At 40.0% G+C, this 19186-nt stretch overlaps 2 protein-coding genes across 5 annotated transcripts; one reads left to right on the top strand and one right to left on the bottom strand.

Moving 5' to 3' along the window:
- Positions 1-1413: 1413 nt before the first annotated feature.
- On the bottom strand, positions 1414-4115 carry Uxs (UDP-xylose synthase). 2 transcript variants are annotated; one of them, XR_013087452.1, is made up of 5 exons: positions 3913-4115; positions 3110-3811; positions 2713-3033; positions 2227-2628; positions 1414-2145 (listed from the first exon to the last, which is right to left on the bottom strand). XR_013087452.1 is itself a non-coding variant. In XM_076829821.1 (4 exons), the coding sequence occupies exons 1-4, from the start codon at positions 3971-3973 to the stop codon at positions 2360-2362; spliced, it is 1353 nt and encodes a 450-aa protein (XP_076685936.1). In that variant the 5' UTR covers positions 3974-4115; the 3' UTR covers positions 1414-2359. The 2 variants fall into 2 exon arrangements, 1 of the variants encoding a protein (XP_076685936.1); XM_076829821.1 differs by having other exon boundaries at positions 1414-2628.
- Positions 4116-4255: 140 nt separating this feature from the next.
- Positions 4256-13106, top strand: LOC143377963 (tripeptidyl-peptidase 2-like). Of its 3 annotated transcripts, XR_013087451.1 has the most exons (18): positions 4256-4571; positions 5082-5210; positions 5289-5456; positions 5905-6065; positions 6167-6330; positions 6409-6741; positions 6829-7098; positions 7184-7652; positions 7737-7924; positions 8005-8159; positions 8237-8454; positions 8533-8767; positions 8840-9090; positions 10144-10370; positions 10852-11309; positions 11405-11620; positions 11703-12932; positions 13079-13106. XR_013087451.1 is itself a non-coding variant. In XM_076829819.1 (17 exons), exons 1-16 carry the CDS (start codon positions 4410-4412, stop codon positions 11612-11614), a joined length of 3798 nt encoding a protein of 1265 aa, XP_076685934.1. In that variant the 5' UTR covers positions 4256-4409; the 3' UTR covers positions 11615-11620; positions 11703-13106. The 3 variants fall into 3 exon arrangements, 2 of the variants coding, with proteins under 2 accessions (XP_076685934.1, XP_076685935.1); XM_076829819.1 differs by having other exon boundaries at positions 11703-13106; XM_076829820.1 differs by lacking the exons at positions 10852-11309; positions 11405-11620; positions 11703-12932; positions 13079-13106 and adding an exon at positions 10504-10725.
- The last annotated feature ends 6080 nt before the right edge of the window (positions 13107-19186 follow it).

Raw genomic sequence — 19186 nt, 5'->3', positions numbered from 1 at the left:
GATCGGTTGTCGCGGCGGTATCCCGAATTTTCCTTTTCTATAAATAATTTAGCCCCGCCGAAGAAGGGGAGGGTATCTTGCGCCTTCATCTCGGACCCGCCTGCTTTCTTTCGATAAGAAAAGAATATATTTATGAGGACGGAGCAGATCCCGTCGAGATCTGGCGCGGAGTACGTGGCACTCGACTAGACGGAACGTGCATTGCAAAGTCAAATTCTGTTCCAAGGGATAAAACTGAAACAGGGAAAAGTACTATCCGCAGCCGTGGAATGTAGCAGCTTCGGTTTCTTCAACCACCACAAGGCATTTCGTAACTGGCCGCGTTGTTAATCATCTTACACCCATTTACACTCACCTGCGAGAATATAGAATTCGAAAAGTATCAATATATCGGTATACCGTATTTAAATCAGCCACGTTTTCCTCGACTGAACAGGCACCCCCTTCGTTGCCCCATGTTGGTCGCAGGTAAGAAGAGTGCCCACGTTAGACGAGCAATCCCTGTCTCATTTACCAATAGACCGATCGGGTTACTAGCGGACCACCAGGGTAAGAGTTGCTTCACGGTGAATTGGGTCACCTCTTCCTCCAGACAGGAAGTCGTTGAAGTTCGTCGCTCAGATGACGTGCTCCTGACGTACTTCCGACGTTATTCGTTAATAACATGCGCGTCGAGCATCTTCAACGAGCAGCCGTTTCACGGGAAAAGAGTTGATGCTCGTGCCCCTAACAGCCTGCTCCGAGAGCACCGGCCATTATATCTTGGCTATTTACAGAAAGCGACGCCCGCGAGAAATGAAACCGTGGCTCGATTAAGAAGAAGCGTGACCGTTTGCGCGAAGAGGGCCGCTGGTCGGGCTTATTTCCTCCGTGCTCGAGATAGAGTCTGGCTCCGTAACGATTAGGTCATCTTCACCCTTGCGGCATTTTCATATGCCGCGACAAAGCCACACCATATCCCGGATGCGATGATTATCGTTAAGAACCATCGCGAGTCTTGCCCTCCCCCTTACCCTCGCCAAACCGCGCGCTGTCTCTGTCCCTCGTTTTACCCCGCGTTCTCTTTCAGCGGAGACAGGACGACCACGTGCGCCCTGTCAGGGCCCACGCGACACCCATTACGACCAATCGGCCCTTCAAATGCGCTTTAAACGGCGCGGCCGATTCTTCAATCCCGCCCTGGAATGCGTCTTCAGCAAGTGCTTGCCGGAATTATAATATTATCTAGTTGTATTGCAACCGGACAAGAAGAATCACGAGCTCGTTATGCAACAATGTGTACCCCGGTGGCTTGCTCCTCGTGAGTTATAACGAGCGAACCCGGCAATTTGCTGGCCGTGGCTCGACCCCTTTCATTGTCCGCGCGATGGCAATTTCGAGAACATGTAAATGAACACAGGACTGTACGCGCAGTTTAATGTGTAAACATTCATTTTGTATTTCATATATCTACACTTGGGAGCGTGGGCGTTTCAACCCGCGCTGGATTATTCGTATATAAATTAAACACAATACGGTCCCTGCGACCGGAAGGAGATGTCTTTACAAAGCTGTTTACTCGCGTATACGTGTACAGTTATTGGAGTATAAAATTACTTTCCCGTTTACACGCTTCTGAACGTTACAGTATCGTGGCTTGCATATGGTTTTATACCGTGTATGTATATCACACAATACGACTACTATTATAATACAAACGCTTCTCGAAAAATTGACTAATTGTACAGGTGCACATTGATCGCGTGATTATGACGCACGCGACGTGACTATGACGAAAGGCAGAGGACATGTACAGTCGGAGGAGAATTGATTACGTAGAAATATTAAATAAAATCAGCTTAATGTATTAAATTTTGTATAGTTTACCCTAGTAATCCGCACAGGAAAGAGGATACGAATAACTTCCTCCGCAAGCACCGTCGATTGATCGTGAAAAATGTTCGCAGCAAGGACTATGCGAGCAGAAGCTTTCTGCGTAAAAGACATTAAAAACACGATTAGCATTTTCCAGTTCCGTTACGAAACGAACGCAGCACGATTGAAAGAAACTTTGGCCGTTCGAAAGTGAACGCTGCAGTCGCCGAGAACGGATAGAATTGTGCATGGAACTTTACATTGGAACACGGTTTTACGGTTTCAAAGAAGCTGAAATAAAATTGACTGTGTAAATGCGAAGTATGAATTCTGTTACGAAAATTTTGAATTCGTTAAATGAACAATATGTACCCGTCGATATAAAAATTATAGGAAATTCAATTTGGACGGGGAACAGTTTGGCACGTAATGGTCCATAGCTTAATGGCACTTTCAAGCCACTCTTAGAAGTGGACAAACCAATCGCGTTGACATTTCCAATCCCCTAAAGTTGTTCCACTATATCGTGATCGTTTTTGTAAGAGGACACCTTAAAGCTACTTTTTTGCGAGTGCTTTGTTCTCTGCAGTTCTTTCGCAAAGTACATTATGGTTTTCTTAAGTCCTTCGGCTAGAGGAACTTTCGGTTCCCAGTTCAAATATGTTTTGGCCCTGGTGATGTCGGGTCTCCTTCTCTGAGGATCATCCTCAACCGCGGCGAGCTCGACAATTTTACTATTTGTACCAACTAGATCCTTTATTATAAGTGCAAACTCTGTAACAATCGAAAAAATACATTTCTCCTAAGATATTCAATTAATAACTCCGAAACTTACTGTACTTTATAGCATACACTTACCTTCTATCGTATGCTCGACAGGATTTCCGATATTCACGGGTTGAGTGTAGTTACATGCCATCAAGGAAACTAGTCCGTCCACTAAATCAGATACATATTGAAAAGACCGCGTCTGCTTCCCGCTACCATATATCGTAATCGAATCATTCTGTAGTGCTTGTAGAATGAAATTCGAAACTACGCGGCCATCGTTCATGTGCATTCTGGGCCCGAATGTATTAAAGATCCGAGCGACGCGTACCTGGACACCTTCTTGCCTCATGTAAGCATAGCTGAGCGTTTCAGCAACGCGCTTTCCTTCGTCGTAACAAGCTCTCGGCCCTAAAACGACGTGTCATGGATTATCATTCTCGTCGCATAGTTTGTGCCACGACGTTATCGACGATTTTCAATATACCTATAGGATTCACGTGGCCCCAATAGGTCTCTGCTTGAGGATGCTCATTAGGATCTCCATATACTTCAGACGTACTAGCTATTAAAACTCTTGCCCCTACCCGCTTTGCAAGACCCAATATATTTATTGTACCTAAAGTATTCGTTTTTATCGTTTTCACCGGGTTAAGCATGTAATGTGGTGGACTAGCTGGGCTAGCAAGGTGATATATTTCATCGACTTCTAAATAAAGAGGCCTAACAATATCATGATGGACGAGCTCAAAGTTCTCATGACCAACCCAGTGTTCGACATTGCGCTTTCTCCCCGTGAAGAAGTTGTCCACAACTATCACTTCGTGGCCAGCAAGCATCAATCGATCGACTAAATGTGACCCGACGAAACCTGCTCCACCTGTGACCAATATCCTCTTCCTGTTCTTATAATTGAGAAACTTGACCGTGGGGAAATCTTTCGACACTCTGTTCTCGATTTTAGCCTCGAGATGCTGTAGCTTGCCCTCTAGCTCTTGGATCCGTACCTTTGCTTCCGCGATATTCTTAATGTCGGTGTAAGGAGTGTCATCGTCGACCTCTTCGACTTTCTCGTCCACAGGCTCGATGACATTTACATACCCAGGACGAGCCTTTCTATCGTGCGAGTGAACTCGAGGAAAGGTTTGCTCTTCCTCCGGATTGACTAACGTTTTGTAGAATCCCAGCACTGGAATATTTCGAAAACCACCATTCAAGCAACCCTGTTTACAATTGACCGATCGTAACAGCTAATAATGGTAGGATTTTCGTTAACCGTGAAACATTTACCTAGTATTACGCAAATGACAGAGAGAGCAACCTGTTTCATCTTTCGTGGAGTTAGAACCATGCTTCAACATTGCACGTGTCTCGGTTGAAGTGATTCCAGCTAATTGCCCCTCGACATCTCGCAGACCGTCAACATGACGTTGCACAGCGAAACATGTCATTTTCTGGTGCGTTCGCGATTAAAGAACATAACCTGTCGCATCACTGCAGCATTCTTAACGCGAAACTCACGATTCCTCTGCCAACTTTCCCTTAATTATTGACGTAACGTCGGTGCTGCTATCTGAGCAGAGTAACGCAAACGTTTCGCAGATTTTGTTTCTTATTCACAGTTTGACCTGACGTATCGTGGGCCGATAACTTAACCTCAAAATTTCAGCGTACAGGCGCACGCAGGCGCAGATCCTGTTTTTTGATTGATATATAAGGCTGTGGCAGTACAAAGGAAACATCTCAAGTAGTTTTTCTGGAGTCACGGTGGCAGTGGCATTTGAAACATGGCAGACGTCATTGATTGTAATTTTCCTGTTTGGGGCCTTCTGCCTAAAAACGAGACTGGTGTCACTCAATTTCTCACCAAATATCCCGAATATGACGGCCGCGGAGTGACCATTGCAATTTTCGATTCAGGAGTTGATCCTGGGGCTCCTGGTATGCAGGTACGGTAAGCTTTTATACAGACACGCCTCCGCGATTCTTCAAATCACCGATCTTTCTCATCCTTCCAATTTTCAACAAGATTCTTTCTTCTCTTCAAACCTCCGCTCAGCTCCGAAACTCTCGGCTCGATGAACGCGATCCTCTTTTCATTAAGTTCCTGTTTATTCTCTTGATATATAGGGAAAGAGAAACTTTCAATAAATTCCATTTCAAACGGTAAACGCGTTATAATTCGTCTTTCTTTCTTTCTTTGCCTACACGTCCCCAGAGCATTTTCATTGGACTGTAATGGAATAATCGATTTCTTTTGTGTATCCATCCCCTTGTCATGTTGCACGATTATGTATTAATAATTCGCTTTTATCATTAAGTATCTGTAATTACTTGTTTATCATTCTTTGTTGTACGATAACCTTTGAAGATGACGCAGCGATTTTTCAAGCCCGAAAAAACAAATTACCTTTAAACAGAATTAAGCGCTCCGTTGCTAACAATTGTGCTTTGTATAGGTAACTTCAGACGGGAAACCAAAAATTATTGAGAGATATGACTGCAGTGGAGCTGGAGATGTAGACGTTAGTAAAGTAGCACAAGCACCTGATGGATATATAATTGGTTTAACTGGCCGTAGATTGAAGGTACATTTCGAAGATTAGTTTGGACATGATGAAGTTAATAATGATCGTGTTCTCTGAGATGTATTATGCTTCTTTCAGGTTCCAGCCAATTGGACTAATCCTAGCGGACAATATCAGATCGGGGTGAAGAATCTATACTCATTGTACCCAGGCAAATTAAAAGAAAGAGTATTGTTAGAACGAAAGAAACGTCTGTGGGACATCTGTCAAAAATCTTCGCTCGCAGAAGCTACTAGGGAACTACAAGTAAATAACTGCATTAATCATATCTTGACATTACTCCGATCCAGTTATGGACACTTAGGAGCAAGTCAGCTGAATCCATCCCCTACACAAAATACCTTTGTTGACACTTCATTTCTGGCCTTCTTTTGAATTACAAATTTTTACAACTTACGACGACCTATATACACACGCAAATATTCAAGAGCGAGGTTGTAAATAGGATTGTAGTCCATGTCATCCAAAGATAGGGTTGTTGTTAGTATGTTAAACCATTCAATCAAATGAGGCCAGTTTCACAACGTGTCACAGTGATCTGTATCTAATGCTATATTTATATTTGGCAGTTTGATCTGCTGTAAAGCCATTGATTCGTTACATAATAGTACTCGAACACACACGACAATGTTTTATTTTTTAAATTTCTTAATTTCTTCTGTGATCTTACTTGAATTTTATGTCACCTGCATAGGAGTTCGAAGCTAAGAATCCGCAATTAACGACATTGGAAGAGAGACTGAAAAAAGAAGAACTTGAAGCAAGAGTCGAAGTACTGACTAACATTGAAAAAAAATATTCCGATGTAGGACCTACTTACGACTGCGTTGTTTTTCATGATGGCAAAGTTTGGAGGTAAGGATATATGAGGGATTCCTTTGGGCTTGCTACGTGCTTGAAAGTCCGATTTTCGTAAATGTTACTTTACAATTTAATGCTTTCATTTCCTGTTGCAGAGCATGCATTGACACCTCTGAGGTAGGCAACCTGGAAGCTGGTGTATGCCTAGGTGAATATTCTCTGACAAGAGAGTATGCACCTCTTATACCAGAAGATCAACTAAATATTAGTATTAATGTTCACGACGATGGAAATACGTTAGAAATCGTTAGTTTGTGCTGTAAGTAAAAATAAGAGAATAATTTTTCCTGCGATGCAACTACAATGCAAACTACAATTCATTTTTTTCACGTTGCAGCAAGTCACGGTACGCACGTAGCTTCAATTGCGGCAGCGTATTTCCCTGAGAGTCCAGAACTAAATGGAGTAGCTCCGGGCGCTCAGATAATTTCTTTGACGATCGGAGATGGTCGCATTGGAACGATGGAAACCGGGACCGCGGTAGTGCGAGCAATGATACATGTAATGAAACACGCAGAGAAGGTGCACGTAATAAATATGAGTTACGGGGAACACGCGCACTGGTCGAACACAGGGAGAATAGGAGAATTAATGAACGAAGTGATTGACAATTGCGGCGTAACGTGGGTAGCGTCTGCTGGCAATCTTGGCCCAGCTTTATGTACCATTGGTTAGTTGATTAAATTCGGAAGAATGGTTCTATACGTATTTGGAGAATCTACATTTTCTAAATTTCATTTGTCTTAAAATCATATAGGAACGCCACCAGATATTAGTTCCAACAGCATTATTAGCGTCGGCGCTTATATTTCTCCCGACATGATGGTGGCTGAATATTCTCTGAGAGAGAAGATGCCGGGCATGCCGTACACATGGTCATCCCGTGGTCCAATGATCGATGGAGGAGCTGGCGTTACAGTTTGTGCCCCAGGAGGGGCTATAACCAGTGTTCCCAATTTTACATTAAGAAAGAGCCAACTCATGAACGGCACAAGTATGGCTAGCCCGCATGTGACTGGAGCTGTTGGTATGCACATAACTATTGATACCAAGAAGTAAGCACTGTGTATTGGTAAATGAAAGTATACTTTAATGTCTTATTTTAATTACAGCTGTACTTATATCAGGGCTTCTTGCCAAAGGTTGCCCGTATTCTCCATACAATATAAAGAGAGCTCTTGAAAACACAGCTCTGTATATAGCAAACTTAGACGCTTTCGCGCAAGGCTCCGGGCTGTTACAAGTCGAGCGTGCATTTGATAGTCTTGTCACCTATAGCAACATACCCGAAAGGGATGTAAGATTTTCTGTCAGCTGCGGCGCGAATAACTCCAAAGGCATTCATATGAGAACCGGTGTCATCGATCGTCCAAAAGATTACGCTATAACTGTCGAGCCAGTGTTCCTTAATAGTCAAAATACTGACCCAGCACGCAAGATCGCTTTCAATTTGAAATTGACTTTGGTATGCGATGCGTCCTGGGTTCAGTTCCCAACGCATCTCGATTTAATGCACATGGCTCGTGCATTCGCCATCAGGATCGATGCCTCCAATTTACCAGAAGGTGTTCACGCAACTAGGTAAGAGATCGGCACAAAGTGATAACGCTGATTTGCGGCAGTGTATGTTACACACGAATATCGGCATTCGTTGTCTTTTTACAGTGTAAGAGCGTATGATGTAACGGACATTGCGAAAGGACCCGTGTTCCAAATACCAATTACCGTAGTGCAACCAGCAGTACTGTCAAAATCTGCCATCCTTCCAGACTTGACGTTCACGAATGTTGCATTTAGCCCCAATACGATTCATCGACATTTTATTATGGTCCCAGAAGACGCGACGTGGGCGGGTAAAGTTTCTCTGAAATATATTTCTAAATGTGTATATACAATTGTGAGCGTAACGTTAACGTTATGTCGTTCGATTTAGTTGTCAGATTAAAAAGTTCGGAGAAGGAAAAGGTGGGAAGATTCGTCGTTCATACCATTCAATTGAAGCCCCGTTTGGCTTGCAAGACTCTCGAAGCTAGCAAAACGGTTATTGTTACTTCCCAATCTGAAACTGTTCAACCGTTCGCTGTTCAGGTATTGTAAACCACTACAATATAATTCAATCGAATACATACATTTACTCATTTACTTTGTCATAATCGCGTGTGCAGGGAGGATTGATTCTGGAAGTGGTTGTTGCAAAATATTGGGCCAACTTGGGTGTCATGTTAATCGACTATTCTATAGAATTTCACGGTATCCATATGATAAATGGAAATCTTACGATGCAGTCCGGTGCCGGAATAAATCGCTTGGAATTGCGAAGCTCTCTTAGGAAAGAAGAAGTAGTTCCTAGTATCTCCCTCAAATCGTCTGTGCAAATTCTGAAGTATGCAATACCTCGAGTATCCTGTATGGTATTTATATTTACTTTTAGCTTTAACTATGAACTTTTCTAATGTCGCAGACCCAACGATGCAAAGATCTGTCCTTTACGTGAACGAGATATTATTCCACCATCGCGACAAATTTATGAATTGCAATTAACGTATACGTTCCACTCGGCGAAAGCGACCGAAGTAACTCCAAACGCCGCGCTGCTCAGTGATTTATTGTATGAAAGTGAATATGAGAGTCAGATGTGGATGATTTACGACTGCAACAAGCAACTTATATGTTGCGGAGACACGTATCCGTCTAAGGTAAATTTTATTTAGAACTTGTGCCATTCATATCAGATGATGATAATAATAGTAACATGTTTTCTGCTGCAGTATACTATCCAGAAATTAGAGAAAGGCGATTACACTTTGAAGATGCATGTACGGCATGAAAAGAAGGATCTGCTCGACAGGTTGACGGACATGCCGTTACTTCTAAGTCAAAAGTTAAGCAATCCAATTACTTTGGACGTGTATGCGAGTCAGTCGCAAGCCATTATCGGTGGCAAGAAAATGGTGGCAGCTTCGATTTCACCTGGCCATATTCTTCCTCTGTACGTTGCTCCCATGACCAACGAAAGCAAGTAAGTTTATCGTTAAATGACGAGATTCCTCTTTATTATCTGTTCGTAATATTTTATTTTACAAATTAAGCATCGCAAAACATTCTTTATTATCGCGTTCGAGAATATAAACAATATTGGTTTGCACTTACTTTATATTTGTTCTTAAAAATACTTTACACATATTTCATACAGCAGTACACGTATTAGATCCACTTTTAAAATGTAAGTAAAACAGTGCACGGGCGGACTTTGTCGTAACTTCGAAACGGATATGTAAATGTTCAAAAGATATTAGCTTCAAGGCTCTCTGGTAATTTATATTACTGTTCGCTTTTGAGGGATGCTAGCTCTTTCAAATTACCTACTATACAGTATTCTATTACATAAATGTACGCGATTCGCTTTTAAAGAGCTACTAAGATAACTTTCTTCTTTTTCATCCCACATTGCAGCACTGAAAACAAGTGAGTCTATGGTATCATTTTTGTAAACATTTTTGCACATTTACATGCTTTGAACGTAGGTAAGGAGGGTATTAATTTATGGGAGTAGATATTAGACAGTGAAACACTAATCTTCGATGGAATACTTCCATTACTTTTATTGTGAGATTAATCCTATAATGCTTTACAACGATACTTTGATACAATTTTAAGCGCAGATGAATTTTCATGTACTGTTACTTTGTTCTGACATTTCCTTCTCTTTGAAAATAATTGTCTGCTTTGTTCACTCGAAAATGTTTAACGACGCGAAGATTAGCAGACGTAGTTGAAGCCTTTCGATGTAGCTTTCATTAAATAAAATTTCATCAAAGCATTGTCTACGAGTGTATAAATATAAAAGTGCAGAAAGTTTTTCTTAGCTGTAACGGCTGTAAAATATTTCGCTTATAATACCTGGGTACACATTTTTCGCTTCTAACGAATGCTGTGCATTTCTCTTCTCGTTTGAAAATGCTTTATTCTTATTCCACGCTTTTGTTTATAATGGCTATCGGTAGTATCTTATGCAACATCCAACCTCGAGTCACTTTAATGGCTACTCATTTAATTCCTCTTCGTTTCAAAGAATTTCCAAAGGCGCTACCCTGGGTAGTTACCTGCAGGGTACATTGACTTTCTGCAAAGACGATATCGGCAAGAAAGTGGACTGCCACGTGTTCAAGTATATCTTATCGGAGCCGGCCAAAAAGAGTAGCAATGCTGTTAATAAAACGGACAAGGAGAAAACTACGAAATGGGACGAATATAACGAAGCACTCAGGGATCTGAAATGCAATTGGCTTGGAAAGCTAGGTAATCGAGATATTTCACGTATTTAATAATATTTACATCAGAGCAAATGTTAAGTACATAAACTGCATAAAGTAGCATCAATGCCATCTTTCATACTTTTCGTTTCTCTTTCCGGTTCCGATTCTACAAATAGCGCCGTCTACGAGTAAGTTGTTACAGTGTGAGAGAAAAGTATTACAAAATTCATGTTTTAGACCCCATGCATCTGAATTCAGAATCGATTTATCACCAATCATATTCCAATGCATGTATATGCAACGTATAACATACTTTGCATTGACTTGTTTCTTTCGTTGTGACTGATATTCAACAGAATTGATTAGCAACGATTATTTGTTACTTGTAAATGTGATAATATGAAATGATTCTTTAATATCCAATATTGTATGATGTTAAAACAATTATCGTACTACGTGCTCGTTTCCCCCTGTTTGTTTTTGTTGTTTTCATAATATAATTAATATATTATTTTTAATAACAGAACCTGGAGAATACGCAAATCTCTTATACGGAGAATTGAAGAATCTCTTTTCGGACCATTTACCCGTTCACACTGCTATGCTGACTTCTTTGGACTCTCCGGAAGCCCGACGTCACATGCCTCACGACGATCTCTCGGAAAGTGTCGTTTCCCTTGCAAACCAAATAATAACCGTCGCTGACGCCGTCATTACCAACATAGATCAAGATAAGTTGTTAGCGTACTATGGCTTGAAGAACGACCAGCGTCCCGACGCGGCGAAAATTAAAGCAACTATGGAGAAGCAGAAGAGTAGCTTAATAGAAGCACTAGTAAAGAAGGGATGCGCATTGGCACGATTGTACGTGCACAGCATGCAGAAGAAAGAGGGAGATCGTGCATCCTACGAACATTTATTAGAAAGCGTCACAAATCACTGGCAAGAAGTACAGAAGTTTGCTGAACCAACTGACAATAAGGCAAGAGATTTTACGAGTTCGCGTGTAAAATGTCGTTTTTAATTAATTACTTAAGGGGAACTGTCCGAGAATATGATATTTCTGTCTGTCTGTAGGTGATTCTGCTCTCACTGTGGCATGCCCATGTTAATCAGCATTACGGCCGCTATTTAAAGTTGCTGATGCGTTACTTCGAAGAGAAGCCGTTGAAAGAGATCGACGAGAAATGCATAGAAATTGCAAGGAATTTAGGATGGGAACATTTGTCGAATCACATTAGCTCGAGCACACCGACACGTTATCCCCCTTCGTACAGATCATTTTGATCAACGGTAAATAAGTAAATTACGATAGTATTCTAATGTTTACATAATTACAAATGTATACCGCGATGTGCATAGTAATACTTTTTAGGTATTTTAAACTTAAATGTCTGACGTCCTGATGAGGGGAGATTAATCACGGAAAGCAGTTTCCAATGCAGCTCTGTAACGGCAGAGGTGTTTGTTTATGTTGAGCAGCTCGGGTGTATTACACCTTGAAGAGAACACAATACGATTCACATTTAGAGAAAGGAAGAAGAGAAGAATCACTCTAGAAAGATATTTCACTTTTCCAATGTAAAAGAATAAATCGGATTCGTACGTATGTGATTTACTTTATAAACACGATGAAACAGTTTGGTCGACACGATCGCGAAGCATAAATTAGAAGCGATAACGTGAAATGTCTTGAATAAATGAAGCGGATTGTTCATTCTTTTTTACTCATCAAGGAAAACGTTAAAAGACGTGACAATATATGTATAAGTTATTTAAACGAAGAAGACGTTAAATCGTTTTGTCAAAACTGTCGTTGTTTAATACTGCATTTTTATGGCGTTTATCATTTAAAGAGAGAAAAGGGGTCAGAGTATCATGGAAACTGTTATCAATTTAGAAAGTGAATTCTTTTAAATAACAAATGTGTTAATCGAAAGCATTCGTTTCAACTAACATAATGTACACCATCCACACTCAATTAGGTTTTTCCTTTTTTACAATACATTGAATGTAAATATATATATATACATATGTATACATACATGTATTTTATTTACATCCACGGGATTATACTTTATTCTATTAAATTCTGTTACTTCTAACTATGTACACGACGTATATGATGATATATCGGAATGTATGTAAAATATATTTTCAAATTTTGGTTCCTAAACGAATGCTGCATAAAATTTATGCGTCTCACTTTTGCGGAACGAGTGCTGTAGACGCACTGATGTACATAGCGAAAGAAATTGATAGTTAAGGCACACGAAATTTTACAGTGAATGCTGACTTTAGGCACCAGATTATCATCTATTCTTACAGAATTCTGTAACAAGGAAATACCAGGTACATAATCACTTACGAGGATATAATAAATCAATATTCACTGCACCGTATCACAAGCTGAATGCAAACGAAGCGTTTATCATAGAAAAGAGTAACACACATGATGCATAAAATTTGTTTTCATTAGAGAGATGTAACTGCAACAAATATATCTATGAGTTAGTCTACATTTTAATATAGACCCATTATTAGAAAATAAAGCTTGAGTTAATGCTTCAAGAAAGATTGTACTGTTTTTATGAAATGACTGAATGTGAATAATAATAGTACATTGCATGACAAAGGAGAGAAATTGGACGAGCGTGAAGTTTGCGGCCCTCGCTGCGCTCGGGCAACACTTCCCGCGGGGCGAGATCGCCCAGTAGGGAGTAGGCGTAAAAAACACCCATTTTCGTGCAGGTGTTGAAAAAATATATTAATGAGAGTATCTGAAGTTCAAATCTCCTTATTTTCCCTTATCGATATATTAATTAAGCAACTGCTCTTGATGAATTTATAAATCAAGAAACGCTAGCAAGAAATTCTGCCAAGTTGACAAGAAAATTCGATGACAAGTGTCTATCGATTTAATTAAAGAAAAGGTAAGTGCGATAACCATATAGATATTCTACTACAAGTTCATTAGACAGTCCCGTGATAATTAACAAATTTTTCACTTCCCGGGAACAATTTATGCACTTTTAAAATTGCATTTAAAAATATAAACCTTTAGCAAGCTTCCGCAGTATATTTCATACACCCTTCGCGCAAAAATAAGTAGTTATTAACTGTTTTTACATGCTGTGATGTCCTGTTCGATTCCCACTTACGTTCAAATGTCGCTTAATGCGCCAGAATTGTTCCGTTTGGGAGCTGAAATTCAGGAATCTTAACAGGAGCACACGATGCTAGAAGAGGTGGCACGGCCGAGCCGAGCGAGAGAGAGAGCAACTGTGCGCGACAAGGATGGAGATAGAAGACGTGCCACCAACTCTGGCCTCCATCTTTGTCGCAGGCGCTTGGAAAAATAGTTAATAACTATCTATTTTTACACAGAATGTGTACAAAAACTGTTGAGGAAATTTGCTAAAGGTTTATATTTTTAAATGCAACTTTAAAAGTGCAGAAATTATTCGTAGAAATTCCAAAATTTGCATTTCCAGGCTACTGCAGTTGTAGGTAATAAATGTACAAGTTAACAACAATTTTGTTGTTAAAAATGGGTACATGATGAGTCTGGGAGTCTCTGCAGAAGATCTGTAATCTCAGATTGTCAATAACGAATCGAGTATTGCGTAATTAAGTGTCGCAGCATACATAACTTTCCTTTGCCGGGAATTAAACTGTCCGCGAAAATTAATGAATATCCCTTTTTAAGAATTAATGTATAACTTTTAGGGACTCGCCTGAAAGCAGACCCTACCTTCCCATATCAAATTGGTAGCAATTTGGTTCATAATTAAGTAATTACGCACAGTTCAATGGTAAGGTTGCAGCACACGTAAAGTCGTATATTTTCTTTATTGAACGTGTTAATTTCTACGTTTTCTACAATAATTTTCACAATTGAATATCAAAGTGCAGACCCTCGACTGCCTTCCTATTCAATATTTACAGTTAAATCGATCATAATTAATGAGTTATTAACAAATGCATCGTCGTTAGCGACTATCTGTAAAATCTATGTATCTACTCGCTGCGTACAAAGAATTACAGATTTTCTGCAAGTATCTTCTGCACTTTTAAAGTTGCATTTAAAAATATGAACCTTTAGCAAATTTCCTCGATAGTTTTTGTACACATTTTGTGTAAAAATAGATAGTTATTAACTGTTTTTGCAAGGAGTCACTTCCTTACCGACTCCCGCTTGCGTTCGAGTGCAACGTAACGTGCTAGAATTGTTCCGTTTGGGAGCTGAAATTCAGGAATCTTAGCAGGAGCACACGATGCTAGAAGAGGTGGCACGGCCGAGCCGAGCGAGAGAGAGAGCAACTGTGCGCGACAAGGATGGAGATAGAAGACGTGCCACCAACTCTGGCCTCCATCTTTGTCGCAGGTCGCAGGCGCTTGGAAAAATTGTTAATAACTATCTATTTTTACACAGAATGTGTACAAAAACTGTTGAGGAAATCGCCTGAAAGTAGACCCTACCTTCCCATATCAAATTGGTAGCAATTTGGTTCATAATTAAGTAATTACGCACAGTTCAATGGTAAGGTTGCAGCACATGTAAAGTCGTATATTTTCTTTATTGAACGTGTTATTTTCTACGTTTTCTACAATAATTTTCACAATTGAATATCAAAGTGCAGACCCTCGACTGCCTTCCTATTCAATATTTACAGTTAAATCGATCATAATTAATGAGTTATTAACAAATGCATCGTCGTTAGCGACTATCTGTAAAATCTATGTATCTACTCGCTGCGTACAAAGAATTACAGATTTTCTGCAAGTATCTTCTGCACTTTTAAAGTTGCATTTAAAAATATGAACCTTTAGCAAATTTCCTCGATAGTTTTTGTACACATTTTGTGTAAAAATAGATAGTTATTAACTGTTTTTGCAAGGAGTCACTTCCTTACCGACTCCCGCTTGCGTTCGAGTGCAACGTAACGTGCTAGAATTGTTCCGTTTGGGAGCTGAAATTCAGGAATCTTAGCAGGAGCACACGATGCTAGAAGAGGTAGCACGGCCGAGCCGAGCGAGAGAGAGAGCAACTGTGCGCGACAAGGATGGAGATAGAAGACGTGCCACCAACTCTGGCCTCCATCTTTGTCGCAGGTCGCAGGCGCTTGGAAAAATTGTTAATAACTATCTATTTTTACACAGAATGTGTACAAAAACTGTTGAGGAAATCGCCTGAAAGTAGACCCTACCTTCCCATATCAAATTGGTAGCAATTTGGTTCATAATTAAGTAATTACGCACAGTTCAATGGTAAGGTTGCAGCACACGTAAAGTCGTATATTTTCTTTATTGAACGTGTTAATTTCTACGTTTTCTACAATAATTTTCACAATTGAATATCAAAGTGCAGACCCTCGACTGCCTTCCTATTCAATATTTACAGTTAAATCGATCATAATTAATGAGTTATTAACAAATGCATCGTCGTTAGCGACTATCTGTAAAATCTATGTATCTACTCGCTGCGTACAAAGAATTACAGATTTTCTGCAAGTATCTTCTGCACTTTTAAAGTTGCATTTAAAAATATGAACCTTTAGCAAATTTCCTCGATAGTTTTTGTACACATTTTGTGTAAAAATAGATAGTTATTAACTGTTTTTGCAAGGAGTCACTTCCTTACCGACTCCCGCTTGCGTTCGAGTGCAACGTAACGTGCTAGAATTGTTCCGTTTGGGAGCTGAAATTCAGGAATCTTAGCAGGAGCACACGATGCTAGAAGAGGTGGCACGGCCGAGCCGAGCGAGAGAGAGAGCAACTGTGCGCGACAAGGATGGAGATAGAAGACGTGCCACCAACTCTGGCCTCCATCTTTGTCGCAGGTCGCAGGCGCTTGGAAAAATTGTTAATAACTATCTATTTTTACACAGAATGTGTACAAAAACTGTTGAGGAAATCGCCTGAAAGTAGACCCTACCTTCCCATATCAAATTGGTAGCAATTTGGTTCATAATTAAGTAATTACGCACAGTTCAATGGTAAGGTTGCAGCACATGTAAAGTCGTATATTTTCTTTATTGAACGTGTTATTTTCTACGTTTTCTACAATAATTTTCACAATTGAATATCAAAGTGCAGACCCTCGACTGCCTTCCTATTCAATATTTACAGTTAAATCGATCATAATTAATGAGTTATTAACAAATGCATCGTCGTTAGCGACTATCTGTAAAATCTATGTATCTACTCGCTGCGTACAAAGAATTACAGATTTTCTGCAAGTATCTTCTGCACTTTTAAAGTTGCATTTAAAAATATGAACCTTTAGCAAATTTCCTCGATAGTTTTTGTACACATTTTGTGTAAAAATAGATAGTTATTAACTGTTTTTGCAAGGAGTCACTTCCTTACCGACTCCCGCTTGCGTTCGAGTGCAACGTAACGTGCTAGAATTGTTCCGTTTGGGAGCTGAAATTCAGGAATCTTAGCAGGAGCACACGATGCTAGAAGAGGTGGCACGGCCGAGCCGAGCGAGAGAGAGAGCAACCGTGCGCGACAAGGATGGAGATAGAAGACGTGCCACCAACTCTGGCCTCCATCTTTGTCGCAGGCGCTTGGAAAAATAGTTAATAACTATCTATTTTTACACAGAATGTGTACAAAAACTGTTGAGGAAATTTGCTAAAGGTTCATATTTTTAAATGCAACTTTAAAAGTGCAGAAGATACTTGCAGAAAATCTGTAATTCTTTGTACGCAGCGAGTAGATACATAGATTTTACAGATACTCGCTAACGACGATGCATTTGTTAATAACTCATTAATTATGATCGATTTAACTGTAAATATTGAATAGGAAGGCAGTCGAGGGTCTGCACTTTGATATTCAATTGTGAAAATTATTGTAGAAAACGTAGAAATTAACACGTTCAATAAAGAAAATATACGACTTTACGTGTGCTGCAACCTTTCCATTGAACTGTGCGTAATTACTTAATTATGAACCAAATTGCTACCAATTTGATATGGGAAGGTAGGGTCTACTTTCAGGCGATTTCCTCAACAGTTTTTGTACACATTCTGTGTAAAAATAGATAGTTATTAACAATTTTTCCAAGCGCCTGCGACAAAGATGGAGGCCAGAGTTGGTGGCACGTCTTCTATCTCCATCCTTGTCGCGCACAGTTGCTCTCTCTCTCGCTCGGCTCGGCCGTGCCACCTCTTCTAGCATCGTGTGCTCCTGCTAAGATTCCTGAATTTCAGCTCCCAAACGGAACAATTCTAGCACGTTACGTTGCACTCGAACGCAAGCGGGAGTCGGTAAGGAAGTGACTCCTTGCAAAAACAGTTAATAACTATCTATTTTTACACAAAATGTGTACAAAAACTATCGAGGAAATTTGCTAAAGGTTCATATTTTTAAATGCAACTTTAAAAGTGCAGAAGATACTTGCAGAAAATCTGTAATTCTTTGTACGCAGCGAGTAGATACATAGATTTTACAGATAGTCGCTAACGACGATGCATTTGTTAATAACTCATTAATTATGATCGATTTAACTGTAAATATTGAATAGGAAGGCAGTCGAGGGTCTGCACTTTGATATTCAATTGTGAAAATTATTGTAGAAAACGTAGAAATTAACACGTTCAATAAAGAAAATATACGACTTTACGTGTGCTGCAACCTTACCATTGAACTGTGCGTAATTACTTAATTATGAACCAAATTGCTACCAATTTGATATGGGAAGGTAGGGTCTACTTTCAGGCGATTTCCTCAACAGTTTTTGTACACATTCTGTGTAAAAATAGATAGTTATTAACTATTTTTCCAAGCGCCTGCGACAAAGATGGAGGCCAGAGTTGGTGGCACGTCTTCTATCTCCATCCTTGTCGCGCACGGTTGCTCTCTCTCTCGCTCGGCTCGGCCGTGCCACCTCTTCTAGCATCGTGTGCTCCTGCTAAGATTCCTGAATTTCAGCTCCCAAACGGAACAATTCTAGCACGTTACGTTGCACTCGAACGCAAGCGGGAGTCGGTAAGGAAGTGACTCCTTGCAAAAACAGTTAATAACTATCTATTTTTACACAAAATGTGTACAAAAACTATCGAGGAAATTTGCTAAAGGTTCATATTTTTAAATGCAACTTTAAAAGTGCAGAAGATACTTGCAGAAAATCTGTAATTCTTTGTACGCAGCGAGTAGATACATAGATTTTACAGATAGTCGCTAACGACGATGCATTTGTTAATAACTCATTAATTATGATCGATTTAACTGTAAATATTGAATAGGAAGGCAGTCGAGGGTCTGCACTTTGATATTCAATTGTGAAAATTATTGTAGAAAACGTAGAAATTAACACGTTCAATAAAGAAAATATACGACTTTACGTGTGCTGCAACCTTACCATTGAACTGTGCGTAATTACTTAATTATGAACCAAATTGCTAGCAATTTGATATGGGAAGGTAGGGTCTACTTTCAGGCGATTTCCTCAACAGTTTTTGTACACATTCTGTGTAAAAATAGATAGTTATTAACAATTTTTCCAAGCGCCTGCGACCTGCGACAAAGATGGAGGCCAGAGTTGGTGGCACGTCTTCTATCTCCATCCTTGTCGCGCACAGTTGCTCTCTCTCTCGCTCGGCTCGGCCGTGCCACCTCTTCTAGCATCGTGTGCTCCTGCTAAGATTCCTGAATTTCAGCTCCCAAACGGAACAATTCTAGCACGTTACGTTGCACTCGAACGCAAGCGGGAGTCGGTAAGGAAGTGACTCCTTGCAAAAACAGTTAATAACTATCTATTTTTACACAAAATGTGTACAAAAACTATCGAGGAAATTTGCTAAAGGTTCATATTTTTAAATGCAACTTTAAAAGTGCAGAAGATAC

This window comes from Andrena cerasifolii, chromosome 16, assembly GCF_050908995.1.
Source record: "Andrena cerasifolii isolate SP2316 chromosome 16, iyAndCera1_principal, whole genome shotgun sequence".
Taxonomy (NCBI): Eukaryota; Metazoa; Arthropoda; class Insecta; order Hymenoptera; family Andrenidae; genus Andrena; species Andrena cerasifolii.
This window is presented reverse-complemented; position numbering and strand designations above follow the sequence as displayed.